This window comes from Anomalospiza imberbis, chromosome 20, assembly GCF_031753505.1.
Source record: "Anomalospiza imberbis isolate Cuckoo-Finch-1a 21T00152 chromosome 20, ASM3175350v1, whole genome shotgun sequence".
Classification (NCBI taxonomy): domain Eukaryota; kingdom Metazoa; phylum Chordata; class Aves; order Passeriformes; family Viduidae; genus Anomalospiza; species Anomalospiza imberbis.
In genome coordinates, this window is record NC_089700.1 from 194153 (window position 1) to 220422 (window position 26270).

At 48.0% G+C, this 26270-nt stretch overlaps 1 protein-coding gene across 2 annotated transcripts; it reads right to left on the bottom strand.

Moving 5' to 3' along the window:
* Positions 1–1366: 1366 nt before the first annotated feature.
* FKBP6 (FKBP prolyl isomerase family member 6 (inactive)) lies at positions 1367–26007 on the bottom strand. Of its 2 annotated transcripts, none has more exons than XM_068210079.1 (8): positions 25938–26007; positions 19489–19578; positions 18705–18907; positions 17436–17555; positions 16258–16452; positions 15860–15969; positions 12551–12638; positions 1367–1487 (listed from the first exon to the last, which is right to left on the bottom strand). In XM_068210079.1, the coding sequence occupies exons 1-7, from the start codon at positions 25990–25992 to the stop codon at positions 12563–12565; spliced, it is 849 nt and encodes a 282-aa protein (XP_068066180.1). In that variant the 5' UTR covers positions 25993–26007; the 3' UTR covers positions 1367–1487; positions 12551–12562. The 2 variants fall into 2 exon arrangements, with proteins under 2 accessions (XP_068066180.1, XP_068066178.1); XM_068210077.1 differs by lacking the exon at positions 25938–26007 and adding an exon at positions 20926–21133.
* Between the last annotated feature and the right edge of the window lie 263 nt (positions 26008–26270).

The following is a 26270-nucleotide window of genomic DNA, read 5'->3' on the forward strand; positions in this document are numbered from 1 at the left end:
ATCAGAGTTACTACAAAATTTATGCAGAGAAAGACACATAGCCAGATTTAAAGACCATCAGAAAGGAGTCCCAAACACTGCTGGGAAGGAGGCATTGCCATCTAGTGACAGGCTAGGAAAGAGCTCAGGGACACACTGGCCCTGCAGCAGGAGCTGAACTGGATAATCCCAGTGGGTCCCTTCAGCTCAGGATAGTCCATGCTTCTACAATTCTCCTCTTAGTGCCATCCCAACCTCTATTGACTGGAGATACGGTTTTAGACCCTTCTGCAAAAAAGGCCAAGAACATGGACAGACAAGGCCACCTGCAATGCATGGATGGCTGGGAAGCCCTGGCTAATATGGCTGGGGAAGTCAGAATCATGGAATGGTTTCAGTTGGGAGGGACTTTAAAGCTCATCTTGTTCCACCCCTTGCCATAGGCAGAGACACCTTCCACTAGACCAGGGTGCTCTTAGCCCCATCCAACCCTGCCTTGGGCACTTCCAGGGATTCAGAGGCAGCCACAGCTTCTCTGGGCAAGCTGTGCCAGGGCCTCACCATGTTCACAGGGAAGAATTTCTTCCCACTATCCCATCTAACCCTCCCCTCTATCAGCGGGAAGCAATTCCTCCTTGTCTTGTTACTCCAGCCCCTTGTCCAAAGTCCTTCTCCAGCTCTCTTGGAGCCTCTTTACACAGAGAAGTGGGCTCTAAGGACTTCCTGGAGCCTTCTCCAGGTGAACACCTGCAGTTCTCCCAGCCTGGCTCCAGAGCAGAAGGACTCCAGCTCTTAGAGCATCTCTGACTCTGCATTTATTCAATCCCAGCCACAGTCTCATGTTCTGAGCACACGAAGTTCTGGAGTTTGCTCCCATGCTGGTATTATTCAGCAATTTTAGAACTAGCATCAACATTCACAGGAATGTTCAGCCAAAACAAAGAGTACAACAACCAGTTGCCCACGAAGGGAGCCAGCTCTACAGACCCCATTCCAAATTCCAGCTCCTTTCAGGCATTAATCACTCTTGCAATCACTTTTATTTGTGCAATAAACTGGCACAAGTCCTGCCAGCTTTAATGTTCAGGTTGGTTTATTTCCTCAGCACAAAAATACCAAACATTTGTTTTTAAGAACAACCTGTGTAAATAGAAAACTTCATGGCATCCTCCTCCTACTTACAAATTCCCTGAAAGCAGCCCGGAATCTATCTGCAAGAGGCAGGACGTCAGGAAAGAGTTTTCTTCAAACAGTGTGCATGGGAGAAGAGAAAGAATTTACACAGACCCATTCCTCTCTCCAACAGCACGAATTTAATTATTCTGGAATCTGCTTCAAAACATAGCAAACAAATCAAACTTCAGGAAAATCAGGAAAATCAGGAAAATATAAACACTGAACCTTAACTTCAGTCTCTTGAAGTAAGACAGTGCTCCTGCCCCTTCTCCCAAAACTTGTATGTGATGCTGAGATCTCCATGTGCCAAAAGGTGGATGGCTGCAACAGTCCTAGGATGACAAAGTATCACAGTCAGTGTTTCCCCAGCATCACCTGTACAGTTTATTGAATTTCAGCTTTCAATGATCCATGGTTACCAGCATACACCTCCAGTGGCCCTGAAAAAAACACCTAGAATTCCACAGATTAGCACAAGTGGAACAAACACAGTGAAATCCCCTTAAAATCCATTCAACTTCCTCATGAAAGACTTGGAGAAAACAGAGGATTAAGTGACAAGAGCTAAAAACAAGCCAGGCCCCCTCAGGGAAACCCCCAGAGTACTCCTTGGGCCACTTCCCTTCCTACACAGGGTCATCCATGCTTCCCATCGCTTACGTTTTTCCTCTCTGGTTCTGGGAAACTGAAGCCTGGATAACTTACTCTGCCTTTGGGAGAAAGGTGAATCTTGTATGAGACACAGGAATTTATCCTCAACCCAGATTTCTGCTGTTTCTTGTATTTCCCTGCTCCCAGCTCCTTCCTGTGGCAGGACAGGAGCACGGGAAGGCTTGGCCATCTGGCTGCATCCCAGCAATGGATCACAGAGCATCCCCAGCACTTAGGGCAATTGTTTACCTCACCCCATCAACCTCGCAGTTGGGTCCTTGACGGTCTTGAAGCCCTGGCAAGGGAAATGACAATTTCCACATCCAGCAAAATCCCTTTATTTCATCTTAGCCTCCACCCATACCTCCCCTTCTTTAGGGTAACCAGAAGGAAATCTGTATCTTGGTGCAGCATCAGCTTGGTCTGGGTAAGAACCAGGACTATTTTTAAGTGGTGATTCCTCCCTCCTCAGCTCTAAATTTGAAAGGGGAACCTCTCTGGTCACTGATCAGGACTTAGTTCACCTACCTCACCTTCTAATGGCTTCACTGACCTTGTTGCCAAAAGCTCACTTGCTCCTCCAGTGCCTCTCCCAGTTGGGTTTTCCCTCTGCTCCTGCAGAAGCAGCACCTTCCCCTCCCTGGTCCTCAGGAGGACCTTTCCCCTGTGTCTGGTGCCACAGGTCCTTGATGTAGCTGCAAGGGGCTCCTCTCAAATACCAACACAAAAAAACTCCTATTGGAAGTATTTCCCCAATTTTTGAGCACAAAAGACACCAAAATACTGTTGGAACATAAGCCTTGTCTCTCTCTCATCCATAGGATTACCAGCAGAAGGAAAAATAGAATGAAAACCCAAGAAAATCCTTAGAAACCTGTCCCCAAAACAACCCAATGTCTGTCTCCTACAGGAGCTCTGAGGATCAAAGGATCCCATTCAAAAGGTGCATGACCTGCTCACAGCTCAGGAATACCAGGAGCCCAAACCAGTCTTTATGCTCTTCCAGCATCTGCATGCCACCACAGCTGGCCCAGCCAGCTCAGCTGGCCATTCCAGCACATGTAAATCAAATTACTGGTAGCAAAATAGGGAAGCCTGTGCCTCAGAAGATATTGAGTTACAGGCTGCTAACCAGGAGGCAAAAAACAAAACCCAGGAACTGTGAAGGAAATAGCTTCTTTACAGACTAAAAGAGGAGAAGATGAAGCATCACATGATGCTCAAAATCCACACCTCATTCATTATACATCCTTGAAAGGCACCACAGGATCACGAGATAACTGGGGCTTTGAGGAACACCAAGACTCTCCAGCCCACCCCAATGACTCATCTCCCTCTGATGACCCTGGAGCAGTGGGATCATAAGTCCATGTGCTCAGAGCCACACAGAACCCATGACCAAAGGCCACCCTGCCAGAAAACTGGGTCTGAGTCAGCACAATATGCCTCTTACAAGGGCTGCACCCAATTTAAAGTTCGGAGTAATAAAAGCACAAAAGAGTTGAGGAACTTTTAATACTGTCAGAAACACAGGAGTGAGAGTTCCAGCCTACCACAAACTGTGAGTTAGTGCACTCACCAAATCCCATGTTACAGCCTCATTTAATAGGCCCCCTTGTACTGCCAAACCTTCCAAAACTGGGGGGACACGAGGTTCCTGACACACAAGATATCAGTTGTCAGTCCAGGCTGGCAGCACTTTCCAGGAAAAGGGGGAAAGGAAGTCCATAAAGAAGGAAAATGACTGAAAGACACGTCAGCTGATCTCCTCTTTGAAAATGAATCAGAGAGAGAAACACTTAAATCATTTCTCCAGTTCACAGCAGAAAGTTCTTTCAACCAGGAGAAGGAAAGAAAGGCTTCAAGTGGGAAAAAGGAATCCTTATCCTGGATGTGCTATAGTGTTCCCTGCATTGTTAAACTAAAGCATCCTTGCTCCTCCTACAAAACTGATTTCCACTCTGCTCCTTGCCAGTCTAATCCCATCCCCAAGAAGCAGTTCCTTCACATGTTCCCCACAGGAATACTTCAAAGCTGGTCACTGGGTGTTCCCACCAGCTGGTAGCTGGGGTTTGGGGTGTCTAATTTGGAACGAGCCTACAGCTACTGAGGCTTCTTGTACACCAGGAAAATAAGGGATCAGACCAAGAGGTTCCTGGTTTCATGGTTGCTATTTGAAGCAGTAAAGTCTTTACGTGTAGCTAATTAAAAAAATATTCAAACTGAAATCCTAAAGCCATTTCAGGGAGTGTTTGATCAGTTTATCTCTTTCATTCCACCAAACGGCTCCACAATCAGAAGAGAAGTGGAGGGGAGTCACAGGACCCTGCAGACACAACAGCTGGATGGGGTTCAACACCAGTGCTGCTCCTGCATGGAGGAGAACAGCACACTCCAACCAGAACCCTCCTCCAAGATTTGTTTCCTTCACTACAGCAGGTTGGCAGCAACTCAGCCATGAAATCCAGCAAGGCACATTCAGATTTCAAAGGTCAAACACAAGCCTGTTGGTCTCAGCTATTTTAACTCATCCTTTGAAACTACAAAGCTGATCATCAATTCATAGGGAGTAGCACACCAGGTCATGGGTCATTTATAATCATAATTATGATATCATTATAACACCTTTACTCTGCATTAAAACCACAATTAACAGTTAATGCTTAACTAAGGCTTTACAATTTGTTTAAGCTGCTTTTCTGCATAAAAGACTGCAGGTGCATCTTCCCCAGCTCCCCCTTTCCTGCCTCTATCTCTAGAAGGGCTGTAGGGAGGCACCAAACACAGCAGATAAAGTTCCTGTCAAAACATGAGGAAACTGGAAAACTCAGAATTGTGCACTTAAACATTGCTCCTGCCAGTTCAGCCCTCACTGCCCCCATGCCTTGAGGCAGCAGCTCCCAGAGTGCCCCACTGGGATAACACTCAGTGAGAAAAGTGCTCCTCAAGGCAAGTATCCAAGAAATCAGGTTGGTGGTGGCAGTCTGGAAAGCTTTCACATATGAGAAAAGTGACCTCAAAGGATATTCAGAGAAATGCAGCCTCCTCTCTTAGGGGAAACGAACATCTTCTCTTTAATGCTTCTGTTCAGATCTAAATGGGACTCACAATTGAGCATGGAGAAGAAAGGAAGGGAAGTTGTGACTCAGTAGCCAGAAGAATAAAGCACATCCTAACACCGCAGCTCCACATGAGCCTGGCTGGGAAAGCAGATGTTATGAGCACACATCAGCAAAGAGCCAAAACCGTGAACAGCAACTGCCTGAGAAGTGCTCTTCACTCAGAGCCTGACCAGTCCCACAGGCACTGACACTGGAGAAAAACCACTGCGACCAAGAGAGAATAATCTCATGGACTCCACGAGAGGTTTCTGACAGTCTACAGTGCTCTGGAGTGCTGAGATGAAATTCCAGCAGCACCAGGGTGCTCTCAGCAGCTGATAACATTATGTGCTGGGCAATCCACCCTGACATCAGGAGAGGAACAGCTATTTACAACACCAGCCTGTCCTGATTTATCTGGGCATGAGTCACTGCCATCCCAGGGAGCTTTCTCTGAGCAGGTGACATGCCTTAGGGAGAAAATTCCCTAATTAGGGACCATATATATGCTCTCTGTGGAAGTGGCTCTGCAGTCAGCCACGCTTTCTTCTTTTCTCTGTAAATGCTCTTTAGGGATGTCCAGCTGTGAGGGCTTCAAGTGGCCACTCCAACGGTTGAGGTGGCAGTGGATATATTCTCAGAGAATGGCAGCACACAAGCACAGACACTCACCCTTCCCACATCCAAAGTCAGAGCCACATCACAGATGTCCAAATCCACAGAGGAAAGTGGAAGGAACAGATATGCTGCTCCTCTTTTCTAGAGCCAAGCCACATAAACTTGAACTGCCATCTCAAGATCTGCACTTCCACACTTTTTTCCCTCAGGACTTTTTTTTCCAAGTCAATTTACCAAGATTCTCAGCTCTGCAAATGATCCACAGCGAGTTCTAAGAGCTGTGTGTATGCTAGATAGACACTCTTTAGCAGGAAGAATTCTTCAGAGATCTGTAACAAGTCTTGACTCCGAAGGCCCTGAATGCTGATGACATGCACTATCATCCCAAACCTAAAGCGATGGAAGGAAGAGCTGTGAAGTCTGCTTAGATCTGGGATAAGACAAGGATACATAAAGCAAAAAGGAAGAACACAAAGCAGAGCTCTTTCCCAAGCACACCTTAAAAAAAAAAAAAAAAAACAAACCCAAACCCTTAAAACAGCAACCAGCCAAAGCAACAAAAGTTCTCGTTCAGAGAGCAAGAGGTCTCATAAGAGAAACGATTATGGGAAGGCGAAAGAAGTGATGAACTCTTCAACACACACTTCTGACTCAGGAAGGACTTCACCCAGCAAGTGGGGGCTGAAACTGATCCTCGGAGCAGCTCCCAGTCCTTCAAAGTGCTCAGATAACCTCTATGACAATAATGTTCAGCATTCTATGGAATCAACAGCCTCTGATAAAGCAGGGTGGGCTGCACAAGAGGCACATTAAGGTCATGTCTATCCTTACTGGAAATAACTTGAGCTCTGCAAACCAACTCTCAACAGTGCCAAGACACTCCCTGCATCTGAAGCAAAAAGACTTTCCAAAAGCTCATTCCCTAAATATGGAGCCCTTGTGGGGCCTTCCTGCTGCCGACAGCCAAAACCATCACCTGTTTGCAAAGTGCTGCTGCCACTGTGTCAAACACAGCTGCTAGTGCCCAGATGCTGTTTCAGCAGGGATGCATCCCCCAATTCCATCAGGTGCTCTATGCTGCTGATGATGGAAAAGACACTCCAATATGGTGCAGCTGAGGGAGCTGGGGAAGGGGCTCAGCCTGGAAAAAAGGAGGCTCAGGGGGGACCTTCTAGCTCTGCACAGGAGGGGGCAGCCAGGTGAGGGTCAGGCTCTGCCCCTAGGGAACAAGGGACAGAACAAGAGGGAAGAGCATCAAGCTATGCCAGGGGAGGTTTAGTTTGGATATTCTGGAAATTCTTTTTCACAGGATGGATAGTCAGGCACACAACTGCCCAGGCCAGCTGTAGAGTCTCCATCCCTGGAGGGGTTTAAGAGATGTGTGGATGTGACACTTGGGGACATGGGTTAGTGGTGGCCTTGGCAGTGCTGGGGGAACAGGTGGACTCTGTGATCTTAGAGGGCTTTTCCAACCTTAACAACTCTGTGATTCAGTGATTCTATGCACAAGTGAACAAGGGTGAACAAGGCTTAGGAGCTCACAAGCAGATGAGTGTTTCTCAAAACCACAATTAACACTTTTGAGGGCCCTCAGCACTCATCACATTAACCTCAGCTGCCCCTGTATCATGACAGCTACTGCAATGTCCAATTAGAGCATTTAAAACTCTGCTCGAGTTTGTGTTTCACTGCTCACTAGAGCAGAGAGCTGGCAGGACTCAGACTAGCACCAACACTCTCTCATTACCAGGAGAGCACTTCCCCTGAAGGGTATGAGGACAGTAATAAGCATCCATGATCATTTAAAATCCCTGGATTAAAGACTAAGGAAAAACAGGACAAAGACATCTCTGTTAATTCAAAGGGAAAGTCTGGAGCCTCCAAAGCAGGAGGACTGGTGCCCAGACAGAGCACAACTTGAGGTGAGAAAGGAGGCCTGAAAAATTATAACTCAGAGAAAAACTTAGGATAATCATGTGCCTCTTTGCTGCTAGAAGTGAGGGATAGTAACTCTGAATGCTCTGCAAAGCTGAAACTTCATTAAGAAATTCCCATCTTACACATAGCCAATTCTGTTTAAACTCCACCTGCATGATAAACCAGCTGTTATCATGGGAACGGAAAGAGCCCAGCACCTTTTTCATGTTCTACTCATTTGTAACACCAGAATATTTTATATTAGAGCTGCTGGCAAAGGCTCTGAGAAGTAAAACCTCACACGGGGATATCCCTTGGGGTCTCAGCCTGGCCTTCCCAGGACCAGTGCCAGGTGACAGGCAGGAGGTGGAGGAGAACAGAATCACAGAAGGCTGGACAAACCCTCTAAGATCAAGTCCAACCATCAATCCAGCACCACCACATTCACCACTAAACCATGTCCTGAAGTCCCACATCCACACATTTTTGGAACACTTACAGGAAGGGTGACTCCACTACTGCTCTGGGCAGTCTATTCCAATGCTTTACAACCCCTTCCATGAAAATTTCCCAAATACCCAATCTAAACATGGTACCACTTGAGGCTGTTTCCCCTTGTCCTGTCACTTACCACCTGAGAGCACAGCCCACCCAACCCCACCCGGCCCCAGCCTCCTGTCAGCAAAGTTTCCTTTCAGCACTGCAGCCAGGAATCTGCTCCTACCTCACCTGGGAGCTTTGTGTTTCAACACAAAAGGAAATTACAGGCTTTAGGCACTTCCTAAATCAGAGAGAACAGCCGAGGGCCCATCCTTAGATAAGGCTGGAGGACCAATACTTCACCACAGCCTTGAAGGACAGGCACAGTGGGACACTGGGATATTGCACAGGTCTCTGTCCTTTCCATTTCACATCATCTTGTGGCTTCTAAGCCCTGGCCAGACCTCCCAGTCTGGGCAAAGCCAGCCCTAGTGCATTCAGACCCATGTCCAGTACATCCCCTAGGAAAGCATATCAGGGACCCCTAAAACCAGGTGCCACAGTAATTTCTTCACTTTCCAGAAGAAAACAGAGCCAAGGATCCTTACAGAGAGGTATTGCAGGTACTACTGCAGGCAGGAACTGTAGAAATCCTCAAAAAAAGTGCAAGATGCTAGAAGAGGAGAGAGCTAGAAGGAAAACAAAACCCCCAACTCAACAACTTCATTAAAGCTTTTCTCCTTCCTCTGCTTAACAAGGAGAATGCTTAATTAGGTCCTCCTTCAAGGCTTCCCTCTCACCTGGGAAGGCTCAGCAGAAAGCAGAGATGTAACAATTTCCTCTGCAGCACAGGGCACCTCAGTGGGACAGGAATTTGCATATTCTAAAGGAGCAGTGAATCGCTGGTTCGCTATTGTTCAGCCACAGTGGGGAGGGACATTTCAGCTCTGCTCAGGAATAAGAGAGAGCAGGAGGGGAAGGAGAAAGTTGCTGTTTATTCCAAGTCTGGAGCTTTCCCAAGGCAGGAGTTTGATTGTGTTATGCACAGACTTCTCAGTTTATTCGCAAGTCTCTTGCAGCTTAGTAGGTCAGTTCAACTGGCAACTGCTGCTGATTTTAAGCCCAATTATAGACACTTCTACCTGGTGACACAGCCTCAGTTCTGTAGCCAATTCTCACCCATTAATGCCTCCAAAATTGGTAGAACTTGCTATTCATGGCAATCACCAGTTTGACCTCAAAGTTACTATTTCCTGTCATAAATTCAGTCTTATTTGTTTTCATGGAACATCTCCCTGTGTGTTCCCATCTCCTGGGACCACTTCTCCTGTGTACTGAGCGCAGATACACATTGGAGACAAGCTTTCAACTCTGGCTCACCTGTAACCAAAAAATAAGAGCGCAGAGACTCATCCTCCTGGGACAGAACCATCACCAAGGTCCCTCTACTAGAATCCAGACATTCTTAAGGAAGTTGTCCCCAGTCCTCATGATTTAGTTCTCTTATGAGAGAGAATCCACAGCAACACAACAATGGATTTTTTTTTTTTTGTGATGGGTCTTTCAATCAGAACAAAAAGCTCCAAAAAGCCAGAGGCCTCAGCACACCATTCTGCAGTTTAGGGGACACCAAGGAGGACTTCCAGCTCTGCACATCCCAGCAAACTAGGCTCTACATACCTGTACCACACAAAGTGAAGAGACAGGTAAATAAACCAAACCCTCAGAGGGGCCAGCTTGAGGCCCAAGGGATTTAGAAGAAACTGCAGCAGGATGGATTTTAAAAGGAGTTTGTGCTTCTGTCTCCCTCTGAGTACTTCTAAATTCCCCCCAAGAAGCAACACAAGCAGCCTTGCATTTTGCCAAAGGGAAGATCTATTCTGACACAAAATTCCATTGCAAAGTTAGGAAATGTGTTCTGAGCAAGATGTTTGTGGCAATTAGAAGAACTGGGCTCTACAACTGGCAGGGGATATAGAAATCATGGAATAGTTTGGGTTGGAAAGGACCTTAAAACCCATTGGTTTCACTCCCTGCCATGGACAGGGACACGTTCCACTAGACCAGGGTGCTCAGAGCCACATCCAGCCTGGCCTTGAGCACTTCCAAAGATGGTGCAGCCCCAGTTTCTCTGGGCAACATGTGCCAGGCTCTCACCACCCTCACAGGAAAGAATTTCCTCCCTATATCCAATCTGAATCTTCCCTCTTTCAGCTTAAAGCCATTCGCCCTTTTCCTGTCGCTACAAAATCCCTTGCAAAAATATCAGGCAGAAGGAAGATGCTCAGGTGCAGCCAGGTTTGAGCATAATTATACAAAACAGCCCTGAATTATTCAGAACAGAGAAATGAACTTTGTTCTTGTAACACAGCAGGGTTCAGCAGAGGTACAGCAGTTTCAGCTTGGAAAGAGCTCTGAAGCAAGGGATGGATGCAGCAATGTTCAGGAGGGAAGAGATGCTACAACTACAGCTCTGAGCCATTCAGGAGCTGGACCACAGGTCAGCTCAGTGCTCCACAAGCACCTGTCAGCTGGTATATAGGGAGGTTTTCTATAACTTTTGTGATTCCACTGGTCCATTAACCATGGACTGCAGACAGCATTCCCAGTCCATCTCCTCACTCAGTGTCTAAGAGAATGGATGAAGCTGGCCTGCCAAACTGCCCCAGTACAGCCTGTACCCTAAACTTTACTGGTACAAAGCTGATGGAAAACACTAAAGAATGTTCTGTCTCAATGTTGACCAATTACCAGTGTCTTTGACAGGGAGCAGGAGCTCCTGCTGGAACTGCTTTGCTCCTCTCTGAATGTATAATGAAGTTTTAAAGCAGCAGCAGCCCAAACTTCAGCTCACACAGGGCCCTGCAGGAACCTCCTCCAGCAAAGGACTTCTTTTGCCATGAATAAACAGTAGATTTTTGTTTGGGTATCAGTGATTCATGTTCATCTGGGAGACTTAGTTTCCTTTTGATACTGCAACAAAAATCAACTTCAAGGAAGCTTGGAAATATTTTTGACTGACAGCTATCCATCAGCTGTGTAGGGTGGGAGAAATCCACACACAGGAATCAGTGGATAAATAGGCTGATAAGCAGTTCAGCCCAGCACAAAAGCTTACCTACAGAAGAGATTTTGCCCTTTTCCTTTGTACTTCTCAGTCTCCTCTAACCAAAATCACTGGTTTTACTTAGACCAGATGTGTGGAAATCAGAATCTTCACAAGATGCTTTTTGGGAAACAAGTAGTCACACAATCTTCCCAGGGGAGGACCTGTATGGTGCTCCAGCAGATCATTACAATCACTCTGACTCCCACCAGCTGATCCCAGACTCTCAGAAGAACTTCCCAGGTCAGACACCACCAGGGATGAGACCCAAGGTCCTATATGCTTCCCAACTGCAACTTCCTGAAATGCAGCAAGTGGAAATCAGAGCCTCTTGCCAAGTCTAGAGCCACAGACTTCCTGCACAAGATCTCATCAGTCTTACATCCCCTTTCAGAGCTCCTTTCCTGGGGGCAAGCACCTGCTAACACACTTAGTAAGTCTCATCCCAAACCCAGGGCAGGGATGACTTGTGCTCTGAGATCACATGCCCAGCTTGGACCAGAGCACAGGGGCAGCAGGAAGGGTAACGGCTCCACAAGGAGTCATGTCCAGTCAGGAGAAGGTTGTGTTCCTTTAGGAAGCAGTGTTCAATCCAATCTCTTCCTCAAACACTGCCTTAGCTTCCTCACAAGCACAAAGAGACAACCTTAAAACACCAGAGCTGATGGAAAGGCTGCCAATATTCATTTTCTGCTAGCAAAGAGGTACTGTCTGTATTGCAGGAAAGACAACAGCAGCAAACTAATGGTCCTGAGCTGGGGATGGTTCATGACAGAAGGATTTTGTCATTTTCCAGAATTCTTTCCCTAGGGTTTCTCCCAAAGCAAGAGACCAGAAAAGATTTCTGCTCCTGCTTGCACCTCACTGAAGATTTTGAGGAAAAAATGAAGGATCAAAGAGCCTTTGTGCATTTATAAACCTGTATTTATAAACCTGTCAATTTTGCTAGAAGATTTAAGGCTTTAAAGAGTCCAAAACATCTACTTCAAGTTTTCTATCCAAACAGACTTATTTTAATACTTAAAAAAAAACCCCAGAAATAAAATATTTGGATTTTTCTAAAGTGAGGCATTCTAGAGACAGAAGTGCTGAAGACAGAATTCCAGACAGAAGTGCTGGAGGGGAGGAGGAAATCCAATTCTTAAGTTTGACAGGAACTTTTCTTTTTTTTCCCCCTTTCTTTTAATTGGCAGAGAAACAAGACTACAGAGCTATTTCAGCCCCTGGCTCTGACCAGGAATAGCTGGGATGAGCAGCACAGGAAACAACAAACCAAACTTACTCAACTGCTGCCAGTTCCAGGTCCCTGTCCCACACATTTGCCTCACAGGAAAGATTCTTCAAGGTGATGATGTAGCAGTATTTCACCCCACCATCCTGCCCTTCCTCTCCACACACTCCCATCACTTTCCATTTTGCCTCCAAAAGCCTCCCCCACAGAAGAGAAGCAGGCTCTCCACCTGAGAACACTACAGGCATGACAGGTTTTGGGAGAGCTCAGCCCTTTTCAAAACCTGGTTACCTTGATTTCTTCTCAGCCATAAGAATTGAGAGGGTCAAACATCTGGCAGCACATTTCTTTTTCTGTTTCCATGTACTCCTTGTAGTATCTGCAAAGTAGAGCACAGGATGGTGTCAGAGGCTGGAGTCTGTCTGTGTCACCCCCTGAAAATAATGTTATTTTTTGGATATAAATAAATTAACATAATGGAAGAGTGTGCTGGCAGCAGAGGCACAGCTCTGCCAAGCCCTTCTTTCTGCAACGTCAGGGAAAGAGAGCTGGGAATGTCATGCCTCACCCCCTGACCTTGGATCTCTGCTCTGCTTGGGACTAATTAGATCATTTGCCTTCTGTGAGACAGATGCTTTCTACACTAGTTTTGGAAACATGAGATAGTGCAGAGGAACTCCACTTGTGTGTTGTGGGATACTTTTGTGTGTCCTTATGCAAGCTCTTTTAGCACCCAGGAGACACTGTTCGACAGCCATACAGCAGGATATAGGATCTGGGCAGAGGATGGGAAGGAGACAGCAGGGATTTGTGTCTGGACTAAGCGGATGACAAGCAGATGTATCCTCCTCTGTTCTCTCTTCCTTGCCGGTGTGACAGGATGGCAAAAGCTTTGCACTCTGCTCCATTTGAACTTCTTCAAGTGCAGCATCCTCTGCTCTCTGTGCTCTCACCTCACTGGTAAGGAATCTCTAAGCTGCAGGCTGACTCAGTTTGGGAACACTGTTCCAGGGATCAGTGGCTGCCCACGAGTTCAGCTTTCCTGCATCTTGCTGCCTTATAAGGCCAAAAGCAAAGGGTTTTGTGCAACACACTAGAACCAGCCCCAGTGAGAGGCTGGCTCAGGTTCTCTCAGCCCCAGCATCCTTGGGGCACAGAACCTTAGAGGGTACGAAATCCCAGCACAACTAATCTCTCCTGGTAAGTCTCACACAGAAGTTGCTGACCAAGGATGCCCACCTGTAGCTGGCACATTCCCACACCTATGATAGCAGGGAATCCAAGGGCCCCTTGTTTGGATGAACAGATTAATGCCAGATTTTGGAAGAACCCAAATTCATTCTGGTTTTGATGCAATGCAAGCCTTCCAATAGAATTCCTAGATCCAGCAGCAGAATTTGCACCAAATCAATCACAGCTGGTACCAGACACATTCTGCATACCTCTCACCCTGGATTCTGCCTGTTGTTTTCCAGAGCATTTTGCATGCATTCCAAAGCTTTGTTTTAGACAGCAAAAGGGAGCTTGCTAATTACCACACAACATTGCTTTTAATGAAGTATAAATGTACTCAGACTCAGCAAGGAAGGGAAAAGCCACTAAGAATAAGGTTTTGATTCGTATTCGCTTTCTGAAGCATTTGTCAGCTCACACTACAAGTTCTCAGGCAAGGCAGGCTGGCAACATTACATATCTAGCCAGAGGTAAGGCCTCATAAACAACACCCAGTAACACTTGCTTCATCTGTTTCACACTAATTCCACTCTTTGTCACAAGCAGAAGACCTCTCCTGCAGTGCTGCCTCCAGCATGGAAAACACATACAGCTGCTGGAGCAAGTCCAGAGGAGGCCATGGAGATGCTCCAAAGGCTGGAGCCCCTCTGCTCTGAAGACAGGCTGGAAGAGCAAGGGTGCTCACCTGGAAAGAACTCCAGGAAGACCGCAGAATCCCTTCCTCTGCCTAAAGGGGCTCTAGGAGAGCTGGAGATGGACTTTGGACAACGACAAGAGGTAATGGCTTCCTGCTGCCAGAGTGCAGGGTTAGATGGGACATTCCCTGTGAGAGTGGGGAGGCCCTGGCACAGGTTGCCCAGAAAAGCTGTGGCTGCCCCATCCCTGAAGTGTTAAAGGCCAGGTGGGACAGGGCTTAGAGCACCCTGGTATGGTGAAAAGAGTCTTTGCCCATGACAGTGGAATGAGCTTTAAGGTCCCTTCCAACCCAAACCATTGCATGGTTAAAAGCAAAAAGTACACCAGTTTTAACAGGAAGTGAAGCAGGAACGCCAGGACAACAGTGCTTTAACGTGCACTCAATTCTGACACATGCACACTCCCTGAGCATGCTGTTCTCTACAGAGCTGGAGCTGACAGAGGCAGAAATGCCTTGTTGCTTCCCAGCCACACCACCTAAACACCATTAGCACAATTTCTCTTTTATCTACCAACATATTTCAAACAAATCTAAGTGAATACATGAGGCTTCTAGAATCAGGCCTTCTAGCACTACACATGTACTAGCCTCCAAGAGCAGCCAGCCAGATCTAGTTTTTAACTCCCCACCCTCAGTGGACAATATGGTAGCTCCATACCTAGTGGAAGATCAGGATGAATACAAGAGATTAATTTAAAATTTCCAGACCAGCAGCTAATACTGCCTTCAAGCTCTTTGTACTTCAGAAGTAACAGAACAAATTTGCAGACTTGGTGTTATGACAGACTACTAAAGATAACATGGATACGCAGGACAGAACAGCCCTCCACCAACATATCCCCTGGCAGAAGGCACTCAGCCCACCAGACTGGCTTTTCCAGTAGCACCAACCACTCTTTTTAGGTGTTACTGCTGCCTTTCTGCAAGTGCCTGGCACTGACATACAGAAGAGGGTTTGTATTCAAGAGCTGCTTTGTGAGCTCCAGAGCCGAGGACAGCATCGCTCCTGCCTCAGTAAACAGTGCCAGGAGGGCAGCACACACTTTTAGGAAAAAGCTAATGCTTTTGGCAGTTTCAAAGGAAGATCATCATGAGGGCATATATAAACATTAGTCATGTTTTGGTGGGGTGGGGGCATGACTAAAGCTGGCAGGATAGTCCTGAACTCAGTCTGTGGGGAAAAGAAGAGTTCATCTTCAGGGCTGTTTATTTATTATCTCCAAGATGGTAAGAAATTCACTTTTAATGAATATTAGTATTGTGCATTGAAGCACCTGCAGCTGTTGAAAATAACCAACACATCTTAAAGGGAATGAAAATCATACTTATTGAGAACATTAACAGCTGGATCATCAGCCAACTGTATTTCACTGTATTTGAGATATTTTAGTAGCCCCCACATCCCTGTCTTCATCCTGATCTGCTCACAAGTCAGGAAACACACATCCCACCAAAGAAATATATGGAAAGGGTGGGTACTCCGAGTTCCTGACTTGCAGCTTCTGGGCCTGAAAAATGTTTCAAGCTGTTTTCTCCACATGTGTTTTCCCAAGTCACTTATTAACCCAATAGTTTGGGGTTTTTCTTGAATATTTTAAATATTTTGGAATGGCTATTACAGCCTGTCCAAACACTCTCTCTTCCCCAGGTATGGAAAGGAGGGCTCTCACCTTGCCAACTTTTTCAGCTCATTGTTGATATCACGGTTGAAAGGCTGGATGCACTGAGCTCTGGCCAGGAAATTCCGGGATTTGCTGTACTCCTTCATGTAGAGACAAGCCTGTCATGGAAAGAAGTTAGATGCATCACAAGATAAATACAGACCCACAGCCCTTCTTCAGGCCTCATGCCAAAACAAACTTTCCTGTGACAGAGAAAAGTAATTCAGGAACACTCCAGGAAAAGCTCCATGTGACACATTTCCAGAGAGCCAGACTTTCCAAAAGGGCAGATGCAGACAAACCACCTTGACTACTGCAGCAGCCCAGAATTCAGAGATTCTCCTCAGTTTATTCTGGGCTCCCTCCACAGCCAGGCTGGGATGTTCCATGATGATTTATTTGCCCACCTGGCCACACCTGAATAGCGCTTTGGCATTTCCTTGGTCCATCTCCAAGGCTAACTCCCCGTATTTCAAAGCTTGGTCAGCACGTTCCAATTTCAGGTAAGTGAGTGAGAGATTCAGGAACAGCAGCAGTTTGGAAGCGTTGATCTGGCTCTGCTCTGCCTTACTGGAAGAGCTGCGACCCAGGATGGAGAGCGCCTGAGCAGAGAAGGAAAACCAGCCAGTGCACAACAAATCCATCATGGAAAGTGAGAAATCCATTTCATCCAACAGCTACACCCGTATTTCTGTTCACCTAGGTCACTAAAAAGTATTAACAATCAAAACTCTAAATACAGGGCATGGCATTCTCAGCATGACTAGTCATGCTGACCATATGACCACAGGTTTAGAAACTAACAATGAAAAGCAGCAGAATCAAAAAAAAGGACCCAGGACTCAGATTTAATATGGATATCTTACAGGACAAACATCCATATCTTACAGGGGAGAAAGCAAGGCAAATTACTTTCGTTTCAAAAATACCAAGCAAAGGCAACTTTGAATCATCTCTACCTCTGAAAAAGTAGCAGATGCCTTCCAATTTGAGAATAACTGAGCATTTACCCTGCTGGGAGAGGGAGCTGAAGAGGCTCAGACTGGGAAAAAGGACCAGGGGATCATCTTCTCACTCTCTACAATTCCTGGACAAGAAGGTGCAGCCAGATGGGGGTCAGGCTCTGCTCCCAGGTAGCTGGACAAGACAAACAGCCTCAAGCTGCAGCACAGGAGGTTCAGGTTGGATACTGGGGAAAATTTCTCATTGAGAGTGTTGTCCAGCCCTGGTACAGAGGCTATTCAGGGCAGTGGTGGAATCCCCACCCCTGGAGGGATTTAACAGTCCTGTGGATGTGGCACTTGTGGACATGGGTTAGTGGTGGCCTTGGCAGTGCTGGGGAACAGTTGGACTTGGTGGTTCCAGAGAGCTTTTCCAACCAAAATGATTCTGTGACTATTCCTTCATTTACCACTGCTGCTCACACAAAACCAGGTGTGCAAGCCCTGTTCTGAAGTAACAAACTATGCCTGGAAAATTCCATAAAGTTATTTGATCTCTGACCTGTATCTGTTGTGGTGAGCTAAAATAATCCCTTCTTTCACAGCTTTCCCAAAGCACACCCCACATTTTCCTGGTGTCATACCCTCTTGTATCTGTCCTTGGCAATCTTGAAGCACTGCTTATAGAAGAAGTAGTTGCCAAACTCTCTCTCTGTGGCTGCCACTTTCAACAGCTTTTCTAGAGGAAGTCTATCCCGCTGTTCCTGTGTGAAGAAATACCTGAATTTCAGCTCAAACTAAAGAAAACAGGCAGAGAGCTCAGACAGGGCAGTCCTGAACAGCCCTCTCCTATTCACAGAGCAGAAGCCAGGTCCTTACCAAGGCCAGGCCACCACCATGTTGTATCTCCCCAGCCAGGCTGAAACATTACAGTGTTCTTGTGCTGATTATTCCCAGTAAAGAGGTCAGGAAGCTCCCCAGGCCCAAAGTGGGACTGAAAAAAGCAGGAATGTGTTCTTAAAACCTGCCCAACTCCTTCAGCACACAGTTGAGTTAACACAAATGCTGCCACTGGCACAAAGCTGCTTGAAAGGTTCTGTTGCTCTAATTGCTCTCAGGCCAGCTCTGGGACAGCCTGACACTCCCAAAGACAGCAAAACAAAAATCCCAACAATCGTTAAGTAAAAAAGATAAAAATGGAGGGACAGGTTTTCTTCTGGGTTTGCAAGTTGGAACCAGCTCATAGAGAGAGGTCAGTCAGCCAAAATGGGTGGGCAAGGAGGGAGCACAACAAGTGTGGTTTGCTCACAGGGCTCTGGGGAAAAGTTTGCCTGTGCAGGGGCTGGAGGGGCTCCCCCATTAGCTTCTGCCTCCGCTCACTGACCCACAACGAAAGCCCAAAGCCCTTGACATGAAAAGGTGAATTAACAATAGCACTGTAACTCACCAGGAAGGAAAAAAAAGGGAGCACTTGGGAGAGGAGCCAAGAGGCAGAGACAAAGGGTGGGGGATGGTGGGGCACTGGGACACTGCAGACTGAAAAGGATTGTTACAGCCAGCTCCTTACTGTTCCTTAAAGAAATTCCTGGAAGTTAGTGCCCTCTAGTGCAACCATGAGGTTTCTGGTAAAACTAAAAATAAATGGGAGCCATTCCACTGTCTCCATCCAGCACAGAGGAGCAAACAAAGGCAAATCTCACCTTCTCCCTCTGCATGGGAGGGCAAACAGAGTGAGACATGGAGGGACACAAAGGGCAGGCACATGGATCAGAGCAGAGTTGGGAGCCCAGGGACTAGATACTTGCACCAACATTCACCTGAACACGTCACACACAAGCCACAGCAACTGTGAGACAGGACAATAATGGTTCACCCTCCAGATTTTGGCCTCAAGCCTTATTAAAAAAACTCACATAAGTCAACTCAAAGAAGGCATCGCACTCCTCTGAATCTATGAAGTCCAACAGCTCCACCTTGAAGAGGACCGTGGTGTTTGGGGGGATGGAGGGAGGACAGCCCCGCTGGCCGTAGGCGTATTCTGGAGTGAGGATGAACAGTGCAGCCTCGCCTTTGGTCATAGACAGCAGCCCGATCTCCAGTCCCCACAGCGTGATGTCTGTCACAATGAGGGGTGGGACAGGTGAGGTTCACAAACAACAACACCCTCACACACCAGACAATGATTTCTCCTTAAGCCTGAAGGAAAAAAAAAATCCCTGGGAGCTCCTGTCTCAGCAACTACAACAGCCAGCTGCTCCAGAATGGATTATCAGGGGGACTGCTGCTGTGTGACTGAGCATGTGGTATTGTAAATCCAGAGTGGGATGAGTTGGAAGGGGCTTTAGAGATCATCCAGTCCAAGCCCTGCCACAGGCAGGGACACCTTCCACTAGACCAGCATGCTAAAAGACCTGTCCAGCCTGGAAAACATCATCTCCTCTCAAGAGATTTAAAACTACCTGAGGGCAGGTGGCAAACACCTCCCCTACCACTCCCAGGCAGAGGGTGAGCAGGTCCAGATTCCATCTCCTGTGTGAACCAGGAGGATTTTGGACTCCATGAACAAGTGTTAAAGGTTTCAAACAACCTAAAGACACCAAACAGCATTTAAACTGAAATGCCTTAATACAACTCCAGTTCCCAAAATGCCTTAATACAATCCCAAGCCCCAGGACAAAGTTTGTGGCTCAAACCTACCTTTTCCAAGTTTCATCAGCCTTGGATACTTGCTGTTCCCATGTGAACAGAAGAGCTTATTCCAATTTCCCAGGTACCCGGAGTACTTCACTGTACAGCCCAAAGCGAGGAGTGGGGAGAAGGGAAAAGCAAGAGGTTGATTTCATATCCCATAACAGCAACATCAGGAGCACACCAGGAATTGTAACCACTCAGTTATCCTGCTTCTCCTTTCCCACTCTGCTATAGAACAGCAGAGGCAGCAAAAACCCTGCTGTTTTACACCAAAAACCTGGTCACATCCAAGCAGCCAGCTGCTGTGTGTTTTAGCATCATTCCCAGACAAAGCAGCTACTTTACAGTCCTGATCTATTGAAGAGATGTGATTTTGCACATTTAAGAATTGGAAACTTCAGCCGAGTGGATTAAAATGCCCCAGTTATATGCAGAAATATTTAAAAATAACTCCCTAACCAAAGCTGGAGCTCTAGAAAGAGGAACAAAGGGGAAAATGTACCGCTACCCCAAGCTCTGCATCAGTAACTCCAGTTCTGTCTCAGAAAATACACTGTACTAGGCCTCTCTTGACACAGCATAAGGGCCCTGCTTCCAATTTCAAACTTCTCTGTGAGCACAGGCGGGTCCTAAAAATCCTTCATTCCTCAAGGTCAAGATGTCTTTTCATTTAATGTTTCAGCCATGAGAAGTTAAACAGAGTATCCCAAGTGTTAAAATACTGATAAGGAGAGGAGACAGTCTAAGAAACAGAGACACACCACAGTATCATATCAGCACTTTTAACTCCTTGTTGTGGTCTTTGCCAGTCACCAGCATGTCAACATTAAAGTCTTGAGGGATCTTTCCCAACAGGCTCTGCCCTGTTTTCCTCAGCACCTGCTTCAGGTCCAGCTACACAGACCAAACTTCACATGGAGACACAGGTGACAGAGATGAGCACCAGATCCCCACTCCAGCCCACACTTCCAGGGATTTTCTCGTTCTTAGTCCTGCTGAACACAGGCTAAACGAAACAATTCCTATTTAAAAGCTGCTCAGGAGATGGTTACTGATGGTTACTGGTGCCTGAACTACCAGTGAATTCAGGCACAACATTACTGCAGAGCACCCTGAACCCCACCCCGGGCAGTCAGGCAGAGCTCAGGCAGCCTCACTCCAGGACACCAGCCCTGGAGAGACTGCGAGACTAATGGAATGGTTTGGGTTGGAAAGCACCTTGAAGATCATCCAGCCCAACTCCCGGCGCATGAGCAGGGACACCTTCCACTAGAATAGGTTTCTTCAGCAGGGCCTTTAACATTTCCAGGAATGAGGCAACCACAGCTTCCTTGGCCAATCTGTGCCAGAGAGCTGGGACATCCTTAACAGGGGTGCCCGGCCCTGGCCACGGGACCTCTCAGGGCCCACAGGAGGCTCCGGAGACCCCAGACCCGGCTCTACCTGCCACGGAGGCGGATGGCGGCACGGGCTGCCCGGTGCCGGGGCGCAGCTGCTCCTTGCGCACCCCTCCATCGCCGGTCAGGTCCTGCAGGGGTTGGAGAGACTCCGAGGCCAGAGACAAAGACGGTGTCGAGGCCGGGGTCGGGTCCAGGTCCGGGTCCCGCCAACCGGCTCCGAGCCCCTGCCGGCCGGCGCCGCCCGCCATCATGGCCGCGCCGCGTCTCTGCCGCGCCCCGCCCGCTCCGCCAAGCACCGCCCCCAAGCGTGGCGCCTCCAACCAATGACGCTCCGAGCAGCGGCCCCGGCCCAACGCGCAGCTTTAGAGCACGCGGGAATGGACACGCCGCTGCTCTGGACCAATGGCAGGAGGGACGTCACGGAGCACCGCGGTGCACGCTGGGGGATGTAGTCCGCGGTGCGCACTGCCTTCCGCACTTCCTTAGAACAAAAACCCCAAACCAACCCAAAGCTCAAAAACCAAAACAAAACCCCACAAAAACAACATCAAAAAACCCAGACAAGTCACAGAAAAAAACACACAACTGCAGAAAACAAACAAACAAACAAACAAAAAACCCAAAAACCCAAGTCAAAACCCAATCAAACAAAAACCCAAACCAAAGGGAGAACAAAACTAAAAACACCCCCACCACCAACCAACCAACAAACCAAACAAACAAAACCAAAAATAAACAACCCCCCCAAAACAAAACAAAGCAAAAGCAACCCCCCCCGAAAAAAAACCAGAAAAAAACCAAACAAACAAAGGAAAAAAAAAAACAAACAAAAAAGAGAACCAAAACCCCCAACCCAACCAGCCAAAAACCATCACAGGCGTTCTTCAGGCACTTGAAATTTTATAAATACAAAACTAGTGAGAATGCAAAATAAAAGCAGAAAGAAACCCACATTATTGAGAATTTGAGATCATCACAAAAGAACATAAACGGGAGGGAGGGAGGGAGGGAGGGAAGAAGGAAGGAAGGAAGGAAGGAAGGAAGGAAGGAAGGAAGGAAGGAAGGAAGGAAGGAAGGAAGGAAGGAAGGAAGGAAGGAAGGAAGGAAGGAAGGAAGGAAGGAAGGAAGGAAGGAAGGAAGGAAGGAAGGAAGGAAGGAAGGAAGGAAGGAAGGAAGGAAGGAAGGAAGGAAGGAAGGAAGGAAGGAAGGAAGGAAGGAAGGAAGGAAGGAAGGAAGGAAGGAAGGAAGGAAGGAAGGAAGGAAGGAAGGAAGGAAGGAAGGAAGGAAGGAAGGAAGGAAGGAAGGAAGGAAGGAAGGAAGGAAGGAAGGAAGGAAGGAAGGAAGGAAGGAAGGAAGGAAGGAAGGAAGGAAGGAAGGAAGGAAGGAAGGAAGGAAGGAAGGAAGGAAGGAAGGAAGGAAGGAAGGAAGGAAGGAAGGAAGGAAGGAAGGAAGGAAGGAAGGAAGGAAGGAAGGAAGGAAGGAAGGAAGGGAAGGTCCCCACTGCCTGTCCCCAGCCCCCCTTTGGAGAGAAGGTGCTTCATTCTCTGCTTTGCTGTGTCTCAAAGACCTTCAGTGTAAGGCTGGGGGACAGCCCCAGGGTGATCCTTCCATCATCACATTCCTGAAGTTGGACACTCCTCAGGGGAGAAGCCAGGACCATCCCCAGCTCCCTGGGAGATGCTGAGAGGGAAGCCAGGGGATGGGATCATGATAGGATTCGTATGAAGGATGCTCATAAGCCAAACACATCCATGAACCAGGAGTTATTATATGAGAAACTACATTTGTTTCACAATCAGACAAAATAAATCCTTGTGCCTTGACCCACACATTTAGAGCACTGTTTGGTTTCCTTGTTTTTTTCCCAAAAGCATAACAGGTTTTCACCACACCACAAAAAACCCCACCAGTTTAACAAAAAAAAAAAGTAGTTAATAGCAAAGTTAACCTAGTTGATAACTATATCCTAAAGTCAAGTCATCTTAAACTTAGGTGATAACAAAGTGCTTTGTTGAGAACATTCTCTCTGTTGCAGTGGGGATAAGGGAAGTCCTATGGGGACTTGGAGCCCCTGGCTGCTGTGGGAAGCAAACATGGCTGGTTCTTCTCTTGGTCCTGTCCAGTCATGTGCTATATGTGCCCATGCAAGGCTTCAGGCAGCCCTTCCTGGGGTGTGCAGGGACAGGACAGGGAGACAAGAGCCTGCCTGGCTTTCCCTGGGAGCAGGAACATCCCAAAGGGGCTGAGGCTGCAGGAGGGGAGCCACTGGGGTCCCCATCCTGAGGAGGAGCTACCTTGTCTGACTGGGTCCTATCAGCTTGGCCAGGAGAAGCCGAGGAAGGTTGGTCGGGTCCATGCACTGGGAGACGCGGAGCTGGAGAAACCCGTGCAGGCCACCTCAGTGGTTGGGTATAAGTTGGGTCTCTGGGAGGTGTTTCTCTGTAAGCACATGAGGGTGGTCCCTCTGCTTGTGCTCTGGGGATATCTGGTGGATGCCTGAGCTTCCCTTGGTTCACCCCACAGCAACATCTGACACCAGCCCAACTCAGGTCACAGCCTCCCTCTTTCCCTGGGGAAGTAACCAAGCTCCTGACTTCAGGTTCATTTTCTTCAGTTTCAAGGCCATGTGTTTGACTTGCCCAGGTGTCTGGCAGCTCTGTCCCAGCTGCAAACAGCAGGGAAGGCAGTGCTGCCTGAGCCTTACAGCTTGGAAACACACTGCTCTGTGCTCCCTGAGGCTGATGGGAGAGGCTGGGATTTCAGCTCACATCTTTTGGGGCAGAGCATGGAACATGGAAGCAAGTTTCAAGCTGTGCCTCAGCTTCCCAAATCCAGGCCCCCATCTCCAAGATAAATGTTCTTTTCATGTTTTCCTTCTGCTTCTTACTTAGATGTATCACTTGAGTGATGCCAGTCTTTCTGATGATGTCCATGTGCTGAGATAAGCCCAAAGAGATCTGTGGGAGTTCATACAGGGTCAAGACTGGGATTTTTCAGCGGAAAATCCTTCCTGGCTGTGTCTGAGCCCTGGAACACAGGTAGGACTCCACTGTAGTCTGACATCCCTGCCTGGGCCAAGGTGGGAACAGCTTGGGGATGACTGCTGACACCTTGGGCAGACCCAGGACACATGGCCAGGTGTGGGCCAGGTGTAGCCACAAACCCATTATGGGTTCAAATCATCATCTCAGACTTTGGAGTTTTAAGGGTGGGTCTGTGCTGCTGATCTTGGTCTTCGAACAGGACTGATCTCCAATCAGTGTTTCCCAGCCCAGATCTGTGTGGGAAGGTGGCAGGACGGCTCAGAAGACGAGCATTGACAAGCTGGAGGAGCAGCTGCTCCATCCCATCTGCCTGGAGGTATTCAAGGAGCCACTGATGCTGCATTGTGGGCACTTGTCCTGTCAGCCCTGCATTCTGTCCCTCCCCAGGCTGCTGGAGGGGCAGCTCCTGTGCCCTGTGTGCTGCCAAGGAGTGGCCTGCAGTCCCCTGGCACCCAGTATTGTGCTGGCCCGTGTCATCAAGGTGCTGCGGAGCGAGGGCAGAGCCCACCTCAGAGTCTTGCCCAATGCACTCCACAGGCATAGAATCATGGAATGCTTTGGCTTGGAAGGGACCTTAAAGATAATCTTATTCCACCCCCCTGTCATGGGCATGGACATCTTTCACTAGACCAGGCTGCTTCAAGCTCCATCCAACCTGGCCTTGGACACTTCCAGGGATGGGCCAGTCCCAGCTTCTCTGGGCAGTCTGTGCCAAGGCCTTTTCACCCTCACAGTCGTGGGATGATTTTTCCTCACAGGGAAAAATCTCTTCCATTTATCTAACTTAAATTTCCTTTTTTTTTTCAGTTTGAATGCATTTCCTCTTGATCTATCCAGTTCCTGATGAAAAGTCCTCCAGCTTCCTCGTAGCCCCCTTCAGATACTGGAACTTTCTCTTCTCCAGACTGAACAGCCCCAGCTCTCTCAGCTTATCTCAGTTAAGGCTGTGGCAGAGTTGTCCTCCTGTGGAAACTGTGGTGCTGCACAACAAACTCCAGCAAGAGTCCTTTCCTCTAAGGACATGAAATGTCAGCCTTGACCTCAGCATCCCCATCCCCAGCTTACCACACTGAAACACAGCTTACCTGCCAGGATGTCCCCACGGGAAAGGGCTGTATGCCTGAAGAGGGTGAGCAGTGAGTGTTCAGGGTCTTTGTGGCCCATCCTTCCCAACAGAGTTTGAGGTGGGTGGGCTGGTTGCTGGCTGACACAGGGACCCTCTCTGAGAGAACAGCACAGCTGGAGCCGAGCAGGCAGCCATGGTGAGAGGCTGCTGAAGAGGCAAGTGGGAGCACAAAGGCAGCAGGTCAGTCCTGGTCATTTCAGCTGCCCAGGGCTGTGAGCTGGCATGGGGGACTGTGAGCCCAGTCTGCTAGGGAGGGACACTGCCGAGGGCCATGGGCTGAGGGGAGCAAGGCACATGAGGGGCTCAGCCACACCCTGCACACAGCCCAACAGTGGCTCCTGCAAACTGCAAAGGGTCACCAGGGACCCACTCCTTGGGCCTGTCACCAAAATGCACAACCAGCCTGTGCCAATCAGAAGTCAGGGAATAAAATACCACCACCAAGATAAATGTTTGTTCCTGCATCCCTGCCAAACCAGGGCTCCTGAATGTGCCTTTCCACAGGTTCAAGTATTGTAGAATTATGGAATATCCCAAGTTGGAAGGGACCTACAGAGATCATCGAGTCCAACTCCTGGCACTGCACAGACACCCCAATAATCCCACCTTGTGCCTGAGAGCATTGTACAAATGCTGCTGGAGCTCTGGCAGCCTTGGGGCTGTGAGCATTTCCTGGGGAGCCCATTCAGTGCCTCAGCACCCTCTGGAGGAAGAACCTTTTCCTGATACCAAACTAAACCTTCCCTGACAGTGACAGAGCTCCAGCCATTTCCCCAGATCCTGTCACTAGAATAAGATTCTTACATCCTTTGATTGTTCAGGTACAAGATGACTGATCCCCAGCACCCACTGCTAACCCTTCAGACCCTGCAAAGCAGCTCTCACCTGTTCCTGGATCCAGGTGTCCCTGAAGCTGGTCGTGCTGGAGTGACTGATCCATCGCACCGGATGTTTTGGGGGCAGTTTCAAAGCCATGTCCAGGTTGCTGGGATACTGCCTTATGGTGGCTGTTCTGGGGTATCCTTTACCCTCATATACAGCTCTGAGCTTCCCAGAGCAGATCCCTCTTTCTCAGAACAGATCTCTTTCCTGGAGCAGACCCCTTTTTCCAGGGCTGGGCATCCTTTGCTCTGTTTGAGTGCATCATGAACACCACTAAAGTCTGCAGCAAATCCCCACCAACCCATCACCCACAGGGTCTAACAATCAGTAGTAATG